Source organism: Mus caroli, chromosome 1 (genome assembly GCF_900094665.2).
Source record: "Mus caroli chromosome 1, CAROLI_EIJ_v1.1, whole genome shotgun sequence".
NCBI lineage: Eukaryota > Metazoa > Chordata > Mammalia > Rodentia > Muridae > Mus > Mus caroli.
The window spans coordinates 60,413,512-60,433,695 of NC_034570.1; the positions used below are offsets into that span (position 1 = coordinate 60,413,512).

Sequence of the window (20,184 nt, forward strand, 5' to 3'; positions counted from 1 at the left end):
ACCCTAAGTTTTTGGGCTAATATCCACTTATCAGTGAGTACATATTGTGTGAGTTCCTTTGTGAATATGTTACCTCACTCAGGATGATGCCCTCCTGATAGATTTTTATTTTCTTTCTTTGACATACCTTCTACCTACATATGCATGTGAATGACTAAATAACTAAGAAATGAATGTTTTAAGAATTCTAATAAAATAGACACTTAGAATGCCAACTTCCTCACTACAGGAAGGGAGAAGGTGAATAATAAAAAGAAATTTGAGAAGACTAGGGTTTTTTTTTCTGCTAAGTTTAAACAGGAAGAAACATAAATGCATGTAACATACTCAATATCCCTGTATCCTTACAGAATACTTAAAGCTATAGGTATAACTCCCTAAATGTCTCTGCTGACTGTATCCATTAATGTCATTGATTCAGGGTTTTCTGCTTCCAGTCTTCTTTATCTCTTTTGCATACTAATTCAGAAGGCATGCCCTGTACCAAGACCCTGTGCTATCTGCCTGTAAATATGAATGCATTAACCTTTCTCTCTTATTGAATTTTCTTTAAATTATCTTATTTTTTTCTTTTATTATTATTAATCATTCCATTCATTTACATCTCAAATGATATCCCACTTCCCAGCTACCCCTCCGCCACCCCCTCATCCCATATTTGCCCTTTCCCTCCCTTTTGTCTGTATGAGAGTGCTTCCCCACCCACCCACACTCTCCCACTCCCACCTACTCTGGGACATCAAACCTCCCTGGGACCAAGGGCCTCCCCTCCCATTGCTTTCAGAATTATCTTATATAACTATCCTATGTTAAAAACAAAACAAACAAAAAACAAAAAAAAACCTATGTAAGGTATGTTTCATAAATATCAGACAGCAATCTTTATTAATGCTAGCATTCATAATCAGTACTTGGCACTGCCTTTTGGAGGGAGGGTTCTGTTGCACAGTTTATAGAAGATAAAAGACTTTCTTCCTATGTGGCACCTAGTCTTGAGAAACCAGCGGTACATAGCTCCACTATATTTTCCCTACATTCTGCTATGCTTATTTAATATTAAACTCAAGAGTTTACACAAGTCAAGCCATATAAACAAAAACTATATCATGAGACACAAGATACACCAGAGTCATAGAAACACAAGGAAGGAAAATCCTTTAGTAAATTCCTGCCATCATGTGCCTGGCATAACATTAAGATTCATAATTATTAGCTGAAGGTTCACTAGGCTGGAAACCAAACATACTGAGCCTGAATTCTTTTTTTTAATTAGGTATTTTCTTCATTTACATTTCAAATGCTATCCCAAAAGTCCCACAGAACACCCCCCCACTCCCCTACCCACTGACTCCCACTTCTTAGCCCTGGTGTTCCCCCAAACTGAGGCATATAAAGTTTGCTAGACCACGGGGCCTCTCTTCCCAATGATGGCCGTCTAGGCCAACTTCTGATACATATGCAGCTAGAGACATTAGCTCAGGGTTACTGGTTAGTTCATATTGTTGTTCCACCTATAGGGGTGCCGACCCCTTTATGAGCCTGAATTATTTTTTCTCTCTTTTTTAATTAATTTATTTATTTACATCCCAAGTATTGCCCCCTTCCTAGTCCACCTTCTCTAAATTCTTTACCCCATTCCCCTTCCCCTTCACATCTAAGAGGATGCACCCCCCCCAAGATGCCCAGACATGGCAGTCCTCTGCTACATATGTGCTCTCTGGTTGGTGGCTTAGTGATTTAGTCTCCAGGAGCTCACAAGGGTCCCAGTTAGTTGACACTGTTGGTCTTCCAATGGAGTTGCCATCCCCTTCAGTCCCTTTAATCCTTCCCTTAACTCTTCCATAGGGGTCCCGACCTCAGTCCAATGGTTGGCTGTAAGTATCTATATTTGTCTCAGTCAGCTGCTGGTAGAGCCTCTCAGAGGCCAGTCATGCTAGGCTCCTATCTGCAAGCACAACATAACATCAGTAATAGTATCCGGATTTGGTTCCTGCCTATCAGATGGATCCCAAGTTGGCCTGGTCACTGGACAGCCTTTCCTTCAGTCACTGCTCCATTTTTGTCTCTGCACTTCTTTTAGACAGTAATAATTCTGGGTCAAAAATTGTGAAGGTGGGATAATGACCCACATCCTTCCACTGGGGCCCTGTGTATCTAATGGAGGTGGTCTCTTCAGGTTTCATCTCCCACCTGTTGGGCATTTTGGCTAAAGTCATCCCCATTGAGTCCTGGGAGCCTCTCATGTTCCAGGTCTCTGGGAGTTTCTAGAGGTTGCCTCTGCCTGCCCCCCATACACACACCTCAGCTGCATCTTTCCATTCATTCTCCTGGCACTTTGGTATACTCTCCTATCTCCCCAAATACCTGATCCTGCAACACTTCCCCCTCCCTTCTCCCACACAATTCCCTCTCTCCCTCCCTCTTAGTCCCATGATTATTTTGTTCCTCATTCTAAGTGGGATTGAAGCATCCACACTTGGGCCTTCCTTTCTATTAAATTTCTTAAAGCCTGTGGCTTATATTCTGGGTGTTCTGCACTTTTTGGCTAATATCCACTTATTAGTGAGTACATACCATGCATGTCTGTTGGGATCTGGGTTACCTAACTCAGGATGATATTTTCTAGTTTCATCCATTTCCCTGCAAAATTCACAATTTCCTCATTTTTAGAAGGTTTGTGTATATATTTTATGTATTTAAATACACTGTTGCTCTCTTCAGACACACCACAAGAGAACATCATATCCCATTACAGATGCTTGTAAACCACCATGTGGTTGCTGGGAATTGAACTCTGAACCACCGAGCCATGTCTCCAGCCCCCAGATGTCCTTGTTTTTAATAGCTGAATAGTATTTCACTGTGTAAATGGACCACGTTTTCTATATCTGTTCTTCGGTTGAGAGATATCTGAGTTGCTTCCAGTTTCTTGAGCCTGAATTCTAAACTTCTTTTCCCACTGAAACATTGACTTTGTGCTTATTGTATAAATTTCTTGTGTCTCCATCTACTCACTGTGGAATAATCTGCTACCATTTTACTGGAATATTAAAGTAAGAATAACTAAGGCTGGGATGATACCCCACTTCATTTGCCAATGAAGACTTGAATTTAGTCCCCAAGAAAAAGCCAAGCATAGTAGCACATACTTGATCTCCCAATACTGGGGAGACAGAGACAGGTAGGTCCTGATAGCTTATTAGCCAGCCAGCCTAGACTAATTGGCGAGCTCCAGACCAGTGAGAGACTCTGTTTCATAAAACAAAAATGGTACTGCTTAAGGAACAATGCTAAAGTTTGACCTCTGGCCTACAAATGTGTTCACATACACACACTAGATAGATAGATAGATAGATAGATAGATAGATAGATAGATAGATAGATAGATAGATAGATAGATAGATACATAGATAGATACATAGATAGATACATAGATAGATACATAGATAGATACATAGATAGATACATAGATAGATACATAGATACATAGATAGATACATAGATACATAGATACATAGATAAATAGATAGATAGATAGATAGATACATACATACATACATACATACATACATAACATAGATACTGTTACACTATATGTGTCTTAATTGTATCAAACATTAAGGTAAATACATATAAATTATTGAATGTGACAACACATGAATACCTGACATCAGAATTTTATATCAACTGTTCATTCTACTTGATTAGGGCAATTCATACCCCAGAGTTTAGTTTTTGACACCCATGTTTTAAAGAAGGTAAAGTATATTCATGATCTAGCTGGAACTATCTTGCCTACAAATTAAAACCTTAATAAATGGTAGCCCTTCATTATTGTCTTTCTTAAATGAAGATAATCATATAAATCTTTAGTAAAGTTTTAAGACTTCCACAATATCACTTATTTGGAAAATGTTCTTGCTCCTCAATTCTCTGATTACACCTTAAATCTGTCTGACTCTTGTCACCCATATTCCAGTCTGTCCCCAGACATCCAAAATTAAGTCATAAATGCTACTTTGTCACCTTGCTGATATTTTATTTTCTCTTGATGAAGGAATTTATTGGCCTATACACAGAGCTTCTGTGAAATCTCTTTCTCTAGGGAATAGAAATGTTACCCTAAATGTGTTTGGTAGCTATGGTAAAAAAGAAAGAAAGAAAGAAAGAAAGAAAGAAAGAAAGAAAGAAAGAAAGAAAGAAAGAAAGAAGAAAAGGAAAGAAATCGTTTTTCTTTGTTTGTTTGTAGAACATGATTTTAATATTTTCAACTGTTAATATTCAAAAGACAGAATAATTATTTAAGATATATTTCATTGTTAGGTCTCCCTTATCATTTCTGATTTTATTAATTTGGATACTGTCTCTGTGCCCTCTGGTTGATCTGGCTAAGGGTTTATCTATCTTGTTGATTTTCTCAAAGAACTAGCACCTGGTTTTGTTGATTCTTTGTATAGTTCTTTTTGTTTCTATTTGGTTGATTTCAGCACTGAATTTGATTATTTCTGGCCACCTACTCCTCTTGGGTGTATTTGCTTCTTTTTGTTCTAGAGCTTTCAGGTGTTCTGTCTAGCTGCTAGTGTAAGCTCTCCCCAGTTTCTTTTTGGAGGCACTCAGAGCTATGAGTTTTCCTCTTACCACTACTTTCATTGTGTCCCATAAGTTTTGGTATGGTGTGTCGTCATTTTCATTAAACTCTAAAAAGCCTTTAATTTCTTTCTTTATTTCTTCCTTGACCAAGTTATCATTGAGTAGAGTATTGTTCAGCTTCCATGTGTACGTGTGCTTTCCATTGTTTTTGTTGGTATTTAAGACCAGCCTTAATCTGTGGTGATTCGATAGGGTGCATGGAATTACTTCAGTCTTCTAGTATCTGTCGAGGTCTGTTTTGGGACCAATTATATGGTCAATTTTGGAGAAGGTACCATGAGGTACTGAGAAGAAAGTATATTCTTTTGCTTTAGGATGAAATGTTCTATAAATATCTGTTAGATCCATTTGGTTCATAACTTCTGTTAGTTTCACTGTGTCTCTGGTTAGTTTCTGTTTCCTGATTTGTCCATTCCTATAGGGTGTTTAAGTCTCCCACTATTATTGTGTGGGGTGCGATGTGTGCTTTGAGCTTTAGTAAATTTTTTTTATGAATGTGGGTGCCCTGGCATTTGGAGCATAGATGTTCAGAACTGAGAGTTCATCTTGGTAGATTTTTCCTTTGACCAGTATGAAGTGTCCTTCCTTATCTTTTTTGATAAGTTTTGGTTGAAAGTTGATTTTTATTCAGTATTAGAATGCCTACTCCAGCTTGTTTCTTGGGGCCATTTGCTTAGACAATTGTTTTCCAGCCTTTTACTCTGAGAAAGTGTCTGTCTTTGTCACTGAGGTGTGTTTCCTGTATGCAGCTAAATGCTGGGTCGTGTTTATGTATTAGTATATGTCTTTTTATTGGGGAACTGAGTCCATTGAAGTTAAGGAATATTAAGGAAAAGTAGTCGTTACTTCTTGTTATTTTTACTGTTAAAGGTGGAATTATGTTTGTGTGGCTATCTTCTTTTGGGTTTGTTGTAAGATTACTTTCTTGTTTTTTCTAGGGTGTAGATTCCCTCCTTGTATTGGTGTTTTCCATCTATTATCCTTTGTAGGGCTGGATTTGTGGAAAGATTAATTTTGTCATGGAATATCTTGTTTTCTACATCTATGGTAATTGACAGTTTTGCTGGGTATAATAGCCTGGGCTGGCATTTTTGTTCTCTTAGGGTCTGTATAACATCTGTCCAGGATCTTCTGGCTTTCATAGTCTCTGGTTAGAAGTCTGGTGTAATTCTGATAGGTCTGCCTTTATATGTTACTTGACCTCTTTCCCTTACTGGTTTTAATATTCTTTCTTTGTTTAGTACATTTGGTGTTTTGATTATTATGTGACTGGAGAAATTTCTTTTCTGATCCAGTCTATTTGGAGTTCTGTAGGCTTCTTGTATGTTCATAGGCATCTCTTTCTCTAAGTTAGGGAAGTTTTCTTCATTAATTTTGTTGACGATATTTACTGGCCCTTTAAGTTGGGAATCTTCACTCTTTTCTCTACCTATCATCCTTAAGTTTCATCTTCTCAATGTGTCTTGGATTTCCTGGATGTTTTGGGTTTGGAGCTTTTTGCTTTTTCTGTTCTCTTTGACTGTTGTTTCAATGCTTTCTATGGTATCTTCTGTACCTGAGATTCTCTCTTCTATCTCTTGTATTCTGTTGGTGATGTTTGCATCTTTGACTCCTGATCTCTTTCCTTGGTTTTCTATCTCCAGGATTATCTCCCTTTGTGATTTCTTTATTGTTCCTATTTCCATTTTTAGATCTTGGATGGTTTTGTTCATTTCCTTTGCCTGTTTCATTGTGTTTTCCTGTAATTCTTTAAGGGATTTTGTATTTCCTCATTAAGGTCTTCCACCTGTTTACCTGTATTCCCCTGAATTTCTTTAAGGGAGTTATTCATGTCCTTCTTAAAGTCCTCTATCATGAGAAGTGATTTTTAGATTCAAATCTTGCTTTTCCAGTGTGATGGTGTATCCAGGACCTGCTATGGGAGACTTGGGTTCTGATTATGCCAAATAACCTTGGTTTCTGTTGCTTATGTTAACAATATAAGCATGCTTGGCTCTGCCATCTGATTATCTCTAGTGCTACCTGCCCTCACTATACTTGACTGAAGCCTGTCCTTCCTGTGATCCTGGTTGTGTCTGAACTTCTCAGAGGTTAGCTGTCTCTGTGATCCTGTGATTCTGGGATCCTGGGATCCTAAGACCCTGGGTGTGTCAGAGTTCCTGGAAGTCAAGCTGCCTCTGGGACCCTGAAATCCTGGTGTGACCAAGCTCCTGGGATCCTGGGATCCTGGGATCCTGGGATGCTGGGATCCTGGGATTCTGGGCATGTTAGAGCACCTGGGAGTAGAACTTTTCTGGGTGTTATGGGACTAGCTGAGGACAGAGTTCAAACACAAGTTCTGCTCAGGGCACCAGCTTAGACTGGAAGAAACCCTAGCCACTGGTTGGGTAGAGTTCCTGGGTGTCTGTGTCCTGCTGGTCCCAGATACTCCTGGTGTTGGGGCAAATGTTGTGTCCTCCTCATCTCTGATCCTATGATCCTGGCGTGTTAGAATCCTGGAAGGAGAACTTCCTCTGAGTGTTGTGGGATTGGCGGCAGAGTTCACAACCAAGGTCTGCTCAGGGAACTGGCCCAGACCAGAAGCAAGAAAAGAAATCTTAAAAGGCATGTATCATACTGAACAAAGCAGGATCAGTGGAGGAAACATAACATAGGTGAGGTTGGAGGTGAAGAATGGAATGGCAGTTTCTCTCTAAACACTCTTCACAGACAGGGCCTTAAATTCTCTGTAAAACATGTTTGTGGGAGAGTTATGATGTAACGCAATGTAAAAGACAGAAATATGAACATAAAATTCTAGGGAAAGTAAGATAGATAGTTGAAGGAAGCTGGCGCTATTGTCTTCCTTCCAGTTGAACATGAACCTCTCACTGAGACTCAACACCCAGTCCATGCATGAGTTCATCCTGAATGGCCTCTCCTCTGGTCAATCTCAAGCAATAGCCCAAGCATTTTTGTTAAGCAGACTTGCAGATCCCAGTCTCTTTCTTTCATATTTAGTTTTCTTATTAAAATATTGAATACTCTTTCCCAATTACTTGGCCTAATAATCCTGTTGAAATTGGGGGTGATATTTTTTTTCTATGAGACTACATTGTCTGTTATCAAGGCAAAATCATCAGATTGGAAATTTATACCCCCACATGGCAGTAGCAGGATAAAGGTTTTTCTTATTCCAACACTCTACATCTTCTGTTTCAAACTAAAACATTTCAACCCTTTGCTGGTAAAAAAAAAAAAAAAAAAAAAAAAAAAAATGGACTATCATTACCGTAAACTGTACCATACAAAGACTTTGTCTTAAAAAAAATAACATCTATCTCTGCTTTCAGTAGTATAAATTAAAAAAAAAAAAAAAAAATTCTTATTTTCAAAAGTCCAGGAACTTTGGACATTTTTTACTCCCCAGTAAAATGGAGATGTAAAGTGGTTTTTTTTTTTTTCAGCCTTTCAACTCTTTTTAGCTAAAAGATGGAGTGCTTAACTTCTCTATTTTTCCCCATGCAAAGAGATAATAAGCTATAAATAACTAACACAGATGGACCCTTCTCTGATAATAACATTAAACAGTACATAAAAATATATTGGGAGACGTTTGCAAGAATTCATAAATTATAAACATATTCACCAGATGTGCATAGTGTCTCTCTGAGAAAAGTACCTCTGGGCCTTGTTTTGATATAGTTAAAAGGGACCGTCATATCATACCAATTCCTTGTTGGTCTTCAGTATGATTAATAATCAAACCTATGTTGAATTTATGTGTTTTATGCCCCAAGATGATTCACCTCTTCATCATTTCCTGTGTTTAGAGAACAGAGAGAATGTGTGAGGCCTGAACGGGTCTGTTATTCCACTCATTAATCTGCAACATAGAGATGTATGTATCACTGGTATTTTTGAAAGCCTATAACATAAAGCAACATAAACAGGCCAATTAAATAAGATTATCTATTTACCATAATTAAATATAGCAAGATTAACAATCTGCCATTAACACAGAAAAATACATTTAATTTCAATAATGTGTGGGCCACCATTTTAAATAATCTTCAAATGATAATTCTTGTACCATAATCATATTGATGTTGTTCCAACTCTAATATTTCTTCACACTTTATTAACTTGATATAATTAAAACTGTGATTGACTCATTTTCTTCTTATTTTAATTGAGACAGTCTGCAACAGGAGCATATTCTATTACAAAACTTACAAAGCTCTCTGTCACATCATTCTTCCTACCCTCTTCTGCCAGAACATCAAAACTCTCCCACACAAGTGAACTGCAAACTCACAGCTATGCAACTGTTAGAATGTGGATTTTATCCCCCTCTTCTCTTCCATATGCATGTGTTAGAACCTCAGTGAGATCAGGGGGACTCCCCTGCCTAAATTTGGTGAAATTAGAAAATAAATAATGAGATTTGAGGCCACTAAGATACATAATCAAGACAGTTTTTAGTTATTTTTATTTTCTCTTTTCAGATGGCCCCTTTATTTTTATGTAAAGCAATTTTAAAGGCCTTTTTAGTAACACTTGCTATTTCCAATCCTTTGGTGGTGAATTGCATACAAACATACAAATATGTATATACACACATACATAGTTACACACACACACAAACATACATTTCCTAAAAGTTTGAACCATCTGGAGTCAGTTAGTTGATGTGGATTTTCAAAACAAAAGCACATTTTCAGAAGACGTCCACTCACTTCACTATGTTGAAACATTTGGACCCGATTAGACTCCCTACCTCACTTGAGGAGTGCCCTCCTCCCTGGCCTCACCTCTTTCCTCCCCATATATCTATTGCCTGAAGATCTCTTATAATTTCTCCTTGTGTGACTTTCATCAGTGTCACTCAACTCCTGTATGTCCAGTGCTTGATGTGAGGAACTAGCACAGAATGTTCTGTCCAGAGAAGTTTTCAAACCCCAGGTCTGCATTGCTAAGTTCATCTTGAAGGCATTTTCTCTATATCTCCAAACAAAATAGTTTGAACAAAATAAAACACCTCTTCCTAAATGCACACTCATCTGCAAACATGTCTAAGATTTTGGCTTACATTAGTGGTACTACCAGCAATTGACACGTGTGCTATTTAGCACATTCCAAATCTCTCTCTGCTGATCCTACCTTTTCCTAATCAATGCCTCATAGGTCAGAGCTTTGTTACTTCAATTTAGATGATTATTTTCCATTTTCTCTCATCCGCATGCCTTATAATCCATCTTGTATACTGCCAGTAAGGTCCTGTCCATTGGACACAATCTATCTGGAACGGAAAGTTCATACTGAGGTCCCAACCTCTAGCCCTGGCCCCTGTGACTCATTCTATAAACTCTGGCTGTTTGGTGAGAAGAAAATTATCTAATGCCCCCTCTCCCTTTCCCTTGAGTTAAGGCCCAAGTTGCTCAGGTTGGAATCATTGCTTAAATAATTTCTAAGATTATGGATGATGAATTTGATTTAGCTCATAACATAAAACTATTTAACTTAAACGTCCATAATATAAATATACCTTATAACTTAAATATTATTGTGTTATATATTTTAATATTCAATGTTATGATTATATTATATAATTAATAATATATAAAATATAAATTTATATAAGTAGTAGACTTCTATAAATGTTGAATTCAAGCTTTATATTTTACCTTCTTCAGCAGAAAGCCCAATGACCCTCTAATTCCAATGGTTCATTAGGCTACCCAGTCCTCAGATACCTTTCCGTCCTCCGTGTGTATTTTCTCCATTAAAAAAAAAGTTGTTCTTCAGTGATTTCTCGGTGAGTCCCTGAATGCCTGGTTTACTTCCAAAATCATAGAAACTTTTAGTTTCTTTTAAGTGAACATCTAGCTCCATTTTCAGTCAGCCAACACATCAGCTGCTCTAAGTCTGTAGAAATGAGATACATGGTTGTGTATCTTCTGAACCAGTAAATGTGCCACTCAACATGTTCTTACCTCCCCAAAAGACGCAGAGTGTAGTAAGGAAAAGGATAGGAGACAAACATGTTCGAATTCAGTCCACAGCCTTCAGCTAGTCTCTTAACCTCTGTAACTTCCCTGTTTGTCAGTGATCTTCCTGTAAATGCATTCATAATTCATCGCACATGTACAATAGACACCAGTGCACTTGAACAGCTTGTGTATATTCGTGTTTCATTCCAAACCTTACAAACATCTCATTTTATAAATATTTCATGGAATGGAGGAAGAAAGGAATTATGTCTCCTTAAGACATCCTTCAAGCCTTGGATGAGATGTGGAACTTTAAACTGTAACTTAGGCAAGTTTAGGTTTGATTTTTTTTATAAATTTGGAGTTTAAATTATTAAATTACAATATTCCAGAAAAATTAATATTAAAAAATTTCTCCTTTGAGTCTCACTGATCACGCCTCATCCTCAGAACAAAGTCTTTGGTGATGCTGCTTATGGTCATCTTTTATTTGTTTAAGCCTTCCAAAATTAGCAAGTACAACTGGGGGGATATTGTGACAACTTTTTCTAGTATGTTCTTGTTAGATTTTTTTTGTTCCCTGGTCTGCAGTTTGTCACTTATTTCCAGATCTTACAAAGACCTTTTTGTTTCCAGAAGCTGAACACATTCAAAACAGTCATGTTTTTATCGAAAGTATTCTGGATGCAATTTGTACATCTGTTCATGGGTACGGGTTGGTCTCCAGCAGTGAGTCTAATTCCTTGCTAAGTATTTCTTAAGTATGCTATGCGGATATGGAAGAAAATGAGTTGTGTTTTTTTTTTTATTAATGCACAGAGCACAAGAGTGTCTGACCCGATAGCAGTATTCACTTTACTTTATCCTTGAAACTCCTTCCCAAGGCTCTGACTCTCATTATCACATACTCTGCAATGTTTAGATACAAAAGGAACTGAATAGAGAGAGTGTATTTACCTCTTGAGGAAAATTCCTCTCCATAACTTGTGGAACGATGTGCCATGATTCAGGAAAACAGAGTTTGATTCTGTGTATGCCATGTTAGAATCAATATTGTCAGTGTGCCAAGTTATTAGATGTCCTCTTTCTAATGTGGCTTTTAGAAGCTCTACCAGAAGAGCAGTTAACATTTCTTACTAAGTTACTATCATGGGATGGGGAGAAGCCCATAAATGCCAATAAGTGCATACATAAATGGTAATATAAATAAAACCACAGGAATAGTGTTCTTGCCAACTTCCAAACCCACTAGCATGGCACTGATACTCTTGTAAAAAAAGTATAATCAAATGTTTTCGAAAGAGTGATACTTTCTTATTTTTTTGCTGTTGTAATCTCTCTATTTAAAAACAAATGCCTACATGTAGGATGTGGCTATGGCTCAGTAGGTGAGAGTGTGCAAACATACGAACCTCTTGTCTCCACACTTGCACAAATGCACATACCTGTACACTTAACCACAAATTCACAGAGAGAGAGAGAAAGAGAGAGAGTCAGAGACAGAGACAGACAGACAGAGACAGACAGACCATTGCTTGATTGCTTCCTTACATCAGACCTACAAAATGAATGAACTTTGAATAAATATAGACAATTGTTTCATAAAAATGTTTGTATATGCATATAAAAATGTCCATTCCATTTTTTAAACACATCTTTAGAACAAATGACCCTGGAGACATCTGTGTTCCTTCCATCTCTAGATTCCCATATTGGCAAAACTGTTGGTGACAACACATAGAATACAGAAGAGGGCTGTGTGGAAAATCACATCCACTCTTGAGGGACTTTGTATTGTCTTAGAGTCTGACACCCTTTGTGGTGTTCCTTTCCTTCCTTTTCTGCTGTAGGCAATTGGCATCCGATTGAACGAGCTGTGCCATGGAGAGAGTGAGAGTCCTGCTAACCTGCTCGGCCTTATCTATGATGAGGAAACCAAGAGAAGACTGCGGAGGGAGGATGAGGAGGAGGACTTTCTAGATGACAGTAAGGAGACTCCCTTTACTACAAGAGCCCCTGCTTGTAAGAAACTCTGCTTTAGGAACACTTCTTTGTTCCTCTCTCATTCTCTCTCCACCTTCCTACATCTCCCACAGACCATTCCCCTTCTCCCCATGTGAATGTAAAGCATGTACATAGGGGTGGGGCATGGGAGGGATCAAGCAAAAGTCAGGATGAGAAGGCAGCTAGACAAAGCACTGCAGGCAATGTGGAAGGCACATTACCTTTTAGGCTCTGACTCTTGTTATCTATAGTCATACTAAGCCTCTGCGAGAGAACGCAGTTGTGAAAAATTTACTTTCCAAGAAGGTTTTGCTTTGCTTTGCTTTGCTTCTCTCTCTCTCTCTCTCTCTCTCTCTCTCTCTCTCTCTCTCTCTCTGATTCTCCCCCCTTCCAGATTTTATCCTGTTAAACTAAAAGCACTGTGCAAAATAGAATCAAACAACAAATGCTTTCCAGGGGCTGCAAAGATGAATCAATCAGAAAACTGCTTGTTGCACAAGCCTGAGGACCTGAGTTTAGATCCTCACAAACCCTATTAAAAAGCTGGACACAGTTGTGGGAGACTATAACCTTAGCACTGGGGAGACAGACAGGAAAGTCCATAGAACTCATTGGCCAGTTGGCCCCACTGAATGGACGAGCTTCAGATTCACTGAAAGAGCCTGTCTGAGAACAAAGGTGTTTGAATGTGGGAAGCTTTTCAAGAAACACACTTGATATCAATCTCCAACCTCCACATTCATGCACAAGCATGTGTGTCCCCGTGCCCGTGTGTACACACCTATTGTAGCAAGTTTATACACTGTGCTACACACAAAGAGATGCATTCCAAAGAATAATGTTGAATAGTTTAATCAAAGCATATTTCAGTATTAATAAGAAATTCAAAGTTTGCTTAAACTATGACTGTCCTGTGCTGTATCTACTTAGACTTGTCATAGAATTAAAGACAAGAGTATTCTTGCTAGATCCTCTACAGAATACCTTTGTAGAGATCCATGCTGTGTACTATACAAGCCTTAGGGAGGGTGCAGCATTCTGTTGAGTAGAAATTCCAGTGGGCTGTGGAATCTGCATCTTTCCACAATGGAAACAGTGACATCTTTCCATTTAACCTTTCCTCTTCATTTGCAACTCAAGTTCTCTGGTTATTTTTTAAGGGTTATTCTTGGCTAATGCATGCCAAATCTGCCCTAACCTTGTGACACAAATTGGAAAAGATTTAACAATCAAGGAAATCTCTCACCGTGTTCCTTTCCTCTCTTGCATCAAGGACTTTTTCCTATTATTTTGTTCTCTTTTCATACCTTATAAAGCGAGAGAAAAACCTCAACATCTCTGCTGAGAAAATATTGAATGGACATATCAACTCAATGACAAAAGTTGACTCTGAAGATAACCTAGTCTATTTTTGGAAAAACTCTGGTGTTTAATTTCACTCATACACTAAATGCTAGAGAGTGACTTTCCAGTAGTCACAAAACCTAGTAAAGGCTTGTCATGCGTGTCAGCCTGCCAGAGGTATATGTTGGAAGCCACTCAGAGGTCATTTAGAATGGAAGGATCTGAAAGATGTTAAATGAGTACATCCTCATAGGTTGCAGTGTGCAATCCACATCAAATGCAAAAGCTCCATTCATTCATATGTTATGTCTGGTACATCAGTATTTTGTTTGGGTCATATAGAGCTTCATCTTTGCTCATTGTAACAGGATATAACCAGGTAATAATCAGGAAAGAGACTAGACCACAGCCAAGGTCACTACCTACCAGAGAACCTCAGAAATGAACAAACAAATCCAGAAGTTTACAATGAGTAGCTGGTATTTGGCTATTTTTATTATTCATTTTGTCCACACATGGTCTTCCTGTGTAGCTCAGAGTAGTCTTGATCTTGAGTTTAAGACTGATGTTTGTGATCACCAACTAATTATGAGGTTGTTATGTGTGATTTAGCTAACTTTGCACTCCAACGCTAAATATAATGCAAGCACATGTTTGTTTGGAAATTCCGTGCAAGCTTATCTCTTCCCTTCCTAATGAGAGGCAGATTTTCAGCCATGTATTAACTATTTCGAAAAAGCAATGGTTCTCTGGTGGAAAAAATAAGCCAGATGTCTTCAGAAGACTGTAACATCTACCTTCTGTGTCAAAAAATCATGTGTACCATTCAGCCAAGAAATCTCATTATGCCCAAGAGACAATTTTGGAAATTTTTAAAATTATTGATACATAATGATATTGTGACAATTTGATGACATGATTTATTCAACTGATAACGATTTTCTTTCTTTTGTTAGAGTCAGGATGCTAGACGGCATTGTTCTTTTCTGAAGATAAAGTAACCAGGATATTTATACAGGGTTCATGTTAATACAGATCTCTCAACCAATCCTGACAGTTTTAAATCCTGTTATTCCCTTGGCCATTATCTGTATTTAGTACAAATTTGAGTCATTGGTCTATAATAGATTTGATGTCTGACAAAGTTAAAAAAACAACAACAACTGTATTCTATAGAGTGAAAGAGACTATCAGTTGGTACAGCTGTGTCATACTTTGACAGGAAAGCTTATATTAAAGTGTGGTATAAACTGAGGTGGGTGGTTCATACCTATAACTCCAGCACTTGGGATGAAGAAGCAAGATCTATTTGAGTTGTAGGCCACCGTGGTCTGCAGAGCAAGTTGCAGGATAGCCAAGGCTATAGAGAGAGACCCTGTTACGAACAAACAAAACTGTTTAATATCATTACTAGGATTTGACGGCTCCAAACCAAGCTGGTTGTCATATATGCCGTCAAGTCTTGACTGAATACAAGACCAATTTCAATTTTAGTTTTCACCAACTGGATTCTGGGGACATTGGAGCTGTGTTGTGTTACTCTATAGTACTGTAATGGAAACACTGACTTCTGCTTGTCTGATACTTTAATGCTAAAGCACCCGTTACAGAGCTTCAGAGAGGAAGAAGAGAGGTGGATGGCCATGCCCAAGTCATGCTGACAGGAGTAGGTAAATTGAGGTTGTGTAGAAAATATTCTCATGTGCAGTTTGAGTTTACATGGGTGTAGCTAGGTCCATCACACCATGACCCTCTATTTGTTATTGGTTTGTCTTCTCATGAAGAATTCTTTCTTTTTCTTAGGTACTGTGAACCCCTCTAAATGTGGTTGTCCCTTTGCCTTGAAGATGGCAGCATGTCAACTTCTCCTGGAGATAACCACCTTCCTGAGGGAGACTTTTTCATGTCTGCCTAGACCTCGCACTGAGCCCCTCGTGGTATGTTGAAGCAATGTGGTGTCAATAGCCAGGCTACTTGAAAACAAGAAACTGAAGGCTAGGTTTCCTATACCTCCAGAATCTTTAAATGCTTGAAGATCTTATGTGTTTTTGTAACTTAAAACTTTAACTAAAGGCTTTTCAGACCTAAAAAGACAATCTAGTTCATCTATTAAAATAATAGCTCCTCTTCCGGTCTGGCCAGGGCTCTGAGCAGACCTTGGGCACAAACTCCTCAGCCAGGCCTATAACACCCAGAGGAAGCTCCATTCCCAGGTGCTCTAACACACCCAGCATCAGAGGATCAGAGGTAAGGAGGACACAACATCTGTCCCAACATTGGAAGTAACTGGGACCAGTGGGATCCAGGGATCCATGAACACTGCCTGACCAGTGGCACAGGGTCCTTCTGTTATGGGCTGGTGCCCTGAGCAGACCTTGGGTATGAATTCCTCAGCTAGTCCCACAACACCCAGAGGAAACCCCACTCCCAGGCACTTTAACATACCCAGGATCACAGGAACACAGGATCCTAGGAGCTTAGTCACACCAGGATCTCAGGATCCCAGAGGCAGCTTGACTCATAGGAGCTTGGACACACCCAGGATCTCAGGATCACAGGATCCCAGAATCATAAGATCACTGAGACAGCTTGACTCTGAGGAGATCTGACACAACCAGGATCACAGGAAGGACAGGCTCCGATAAGATATAGCAAGAGCAGGTAGCAATAGAGATAATCAGATGGCGAAAGGAAAGCTTAAGAACATAAGCAACAGAAATCAAGGTTACTTGGCATCATCAGAACCCAATTCCCCCACCATAGCAAGTCCTGGATACACCATCACACTGGAAAAGCAAGATTCAATCTAAAACCACATCTCATGATGATTATAGAGTACATTAAGAAGGAAATAATAATAACTCCCTTAAAGAAATATAGGAGAACACAGGTAAATAGCTAGAAGCCCTTAAAGAGGAAACACAAAATTTCCTTGAAGAATTACAGGAAAACACAATCAAACAGGCTAAGGAAATGAACAAAACCATCCAAGATCTAAAAATGGAAATAAGAACAATAAAGAAATCACAAAGGGAGACAATCCTGGAGATAGAAAACCTAGGAAAGAGATCAGGAGTCATAGATGCAAGCATCACCAACAGAATACAAAAGATAGAAGAGGGAATCTCAGGTGTAGAAGATATCATAGAAAACACTGACACAACAGTCAAAGAAAACACAAAAAGCACAAAGCTCCTAACCCAAACTATCCAGGAAATCCAGGACACAATGAAAAGACAAACCTAAGGATAATAGAAGAGAGTGAAGATTCCCAACTTAGAGGGCCAGTAAATATCTTCAACAAAATTATAGAAGAAAACTTCCCTAACCTAAACAGAGATGACCATGAACATACAAGAAGCCTACAGAACTCCAAATAGACTGGATCAGAAAAGAAATTTCTCCAGTCACATAATAATAAAAACACCAAATGTACTAAACAAAGAAAGAATATTAAAACCAGTAAGGGAAAGAGGTCAAGTAACATATAAAGGCAGACCTATCAGAATTACACCAGAATTCTCACTAGAGACTATGAAAGCCAGAAGATCCTGAACAGATGTTATACAGACCCTAAGAGAACACAAATGCCAGCCCAGGCTACTATACACAGCTTTGAAGAAGATGACCTTATAAGTTATTCTTTTTTTCTGAGATGAATGCTTTTCAAAATCATCACAGTCAATGAACCAGAATATTACCCTCACTTAATGTCTGTGCCATCCTCCAAGTAGAACCATTGTTCATTGAAACAGTTGATGAATGACTTCATAGATAGACCATCTTAATACACACACCATGTCTTAAATGAATGTAACTTGTTCCCTGTGGGCTGAGAATTATGATAATCACTCAAGTCAAATAGCTTTGATCATAGCAGGAAATCTGTATCCAAATAATTGTGCCTACAATTCATTCCTTGGCACAGCAGAACTGTCAACTCTTAACCTAGCTACTATAGAGGTAAAATCCTTTGATGATGTGAGGGACATTGAAGTACAGCCTTACTACAATGAACTCCAATGTCTAAAAATTGTTCTTATTTTGGGTTTGTACCAAAGTAAGAGTCAAGATTTTAAGCTTTACTAAAACCAAACCAAACCAACAAAACAAACAAACAAAAAGGGGGACCATATTGCAGTATTTTAACCTGTATAGAAATTCCTGTAAATTGGTAATATCCATCACCTTTAAAAAATAAACAAACTGAGTCTCCTAGAAACTAAGAGTATGACTGAAAGATTAGCAGATTCAGTATCCAAATTAAAAAAAAAATTACATAAAAACCTTTCATTCATATAATCACCCGACTCAGTGGCAGGTATCAGCTTATATCCAACTGTTTAGTTTTATGTTTCTGAATAAACTGTAGTTATAAGCATAAAAATAAAATAAAATAATCTCAAAGGTTGGCTTAGAAATCACTGGAGAAAGTACTTCCAGATACAGTGTTTGACAGTGCAGCAATCTCCACTAATTCTGATGGAAATATCTAGGAACCCATGTTCCTTTACCCTACAAACAACTGGGATTTTATAGCCAACGTTATTCATAAATCATTTCCCAGTTTTCTTTTGTACTAACATTTCCTCTGTTCATATAGACGCTTACTTCTAAAGCGTTTTCTGGTTTATAGTGTGACATATAAGTGACATCAATGTTTAGATTCTCAACATTTTTAAACAGGTCATTTTTATAGAATTTCTTATGGATTATGGTTTGATAGAAAACATGGCATACCACACACACACACACAAACACACACATGCATGCACATGCGCACGCACATACACAGGCACATACACACGTGCACGCGCGCACACACACACACATACTATACATATTGGCACATAAAAGTACAGTCATGTGCTGTGCACTGTTTATTTCACTACACATAGAAATAAGATGCAAGGCCTATAAATCCTCAGAGTATGGGCTAACAGGAAACACCTTGGACCTATAAGCCTCTAATAGAAACCAATGGTCCTTTCATCCCAGTCTGCCTGCAACTTAACCTGGGGAGCCAAACAAAACCTTCTCCTCTTTTCCACACAAAATTCTATTTAAGAGTGTTTTACAACCCACACCTCCTGCTGTTAAAACCAAACAGCATGAATAAGTCCAGTACCCCATTCCCAGGGTGGGTCCAGAAGCTGGATAAAGGAGTCAGTGTTCACCTACCATGGAGCACAATCTTTGGCTTTTATTTTCTAATGTTCTAGAAGACCCATTTCCTCACATCCTTAAAAAAAATGGACATTTTCAAGTTGGAAAGATTTATGAATGGAATGCTTGTTTTCCAGAGAAAATTAGCCTCACTGGGATTGCAAAACTGTACAATTTGACTGTTGGAAATGGAAATTCCAGCTACTTCCCTCTGTGACATTGTATTGATTCTGAGTTGTCATTTTCACCAATCTGTTGAAAGTACTCTGTAAAGTCAAACCAAGACAATCCAATACATGCACTCAGCTTAAAGTCAAGCACAACAAAATATCCGACCTGCAGACTCCCTTCAATATCTTTCCTTTCAACCTCCTGATTAATAACAGTCTTCGGGAAAGCATAGAATACATCTGTTTGCATGTTTTCAGAATAGCTGCAATTTTCATAAAAACATGTCTTGTTTAGCTCAGTCACTTTTGTTGGCCCTTTATCTCTTAAAGCTCTACTCAGCGACTCTTATTAGGAATTATCTTTTATGTATCCTATCATATACTGAAGACAAACTTAATGATCGCATCTCCTTGAATAGCAGTTGTTGGCCTGAGACCTGTCAGTGAAAATGAATCCTTCTATTTTCTTAACCAGCCACTTTGCTTAGACTGAGCACACAGGCAGCACTGGCATGACAGCAGACATCAGGAATCTCAGCACTGAGAGGATCACAAGTTAGGCTGCACATCAGGGCCTGTGACAAATAGAGACTCTATTAGCAACTAGAAGAGTTACAGGAAGCACAAAGAAAGGAACCTACAAAGTCCAAGACTAGAACAGCAGCCTTTTAGTAACAAGAATAGAAATGTGTCTTCTTCACCTTTTTTTTTAATATTTTTATTACATATTTTCCTCAATTACATTTCCAATACTATCCCAAAAGTTCCCCATAGCGCTCCACACTTCCCTACCCACCCATTCCCATTCTTTTGGCCCTGGCATTCCCCTAAATTGGGGCATATAAAGTTTGCAAGTCCAATGGGCCTCTCTTTCCATT

At 38.3% G+C, this 20,184-nt stretch overlaps 1 protein-coding gene across 9 annotated transcripts in view; it reads left to right on the forward strand.

Annotated features, from left to right (window-relative positions):
• Positions 1–20,184, forward strand: part of Unc80 (unc-80 homolog, NALCN channel complex subunit) — a 196,319-nt gene that overhangs the window by 85,539 nt on the left and 90,596 nt on the right. For 5 of the 9 annotated variants that reach the window (XM_029478005.1, XM_029478013.1, XM_029478006.1 and 2 more), the window contains exons 24-26: positions 12,473–12,608; positions 15,569–15,640; positions 15,774–15,907. In XM_029478005.1, coding sequence (XP_029333865.1) covers positions 12,473–12,608; positions 15,569–15,640; positions 15,774–15,907 — 342 coding nt within the window. The remainder of the gene's footprint in view (positions 1–12,472; positions 12,609–15,568; positions 15,641–15,773; positions 15,908–20,184) is intronic. The other 4 variants (XM_021162288.2, XM_021162282.2, XM_029478018.1 and 1 more) reach the window with 1 other exon arrangement.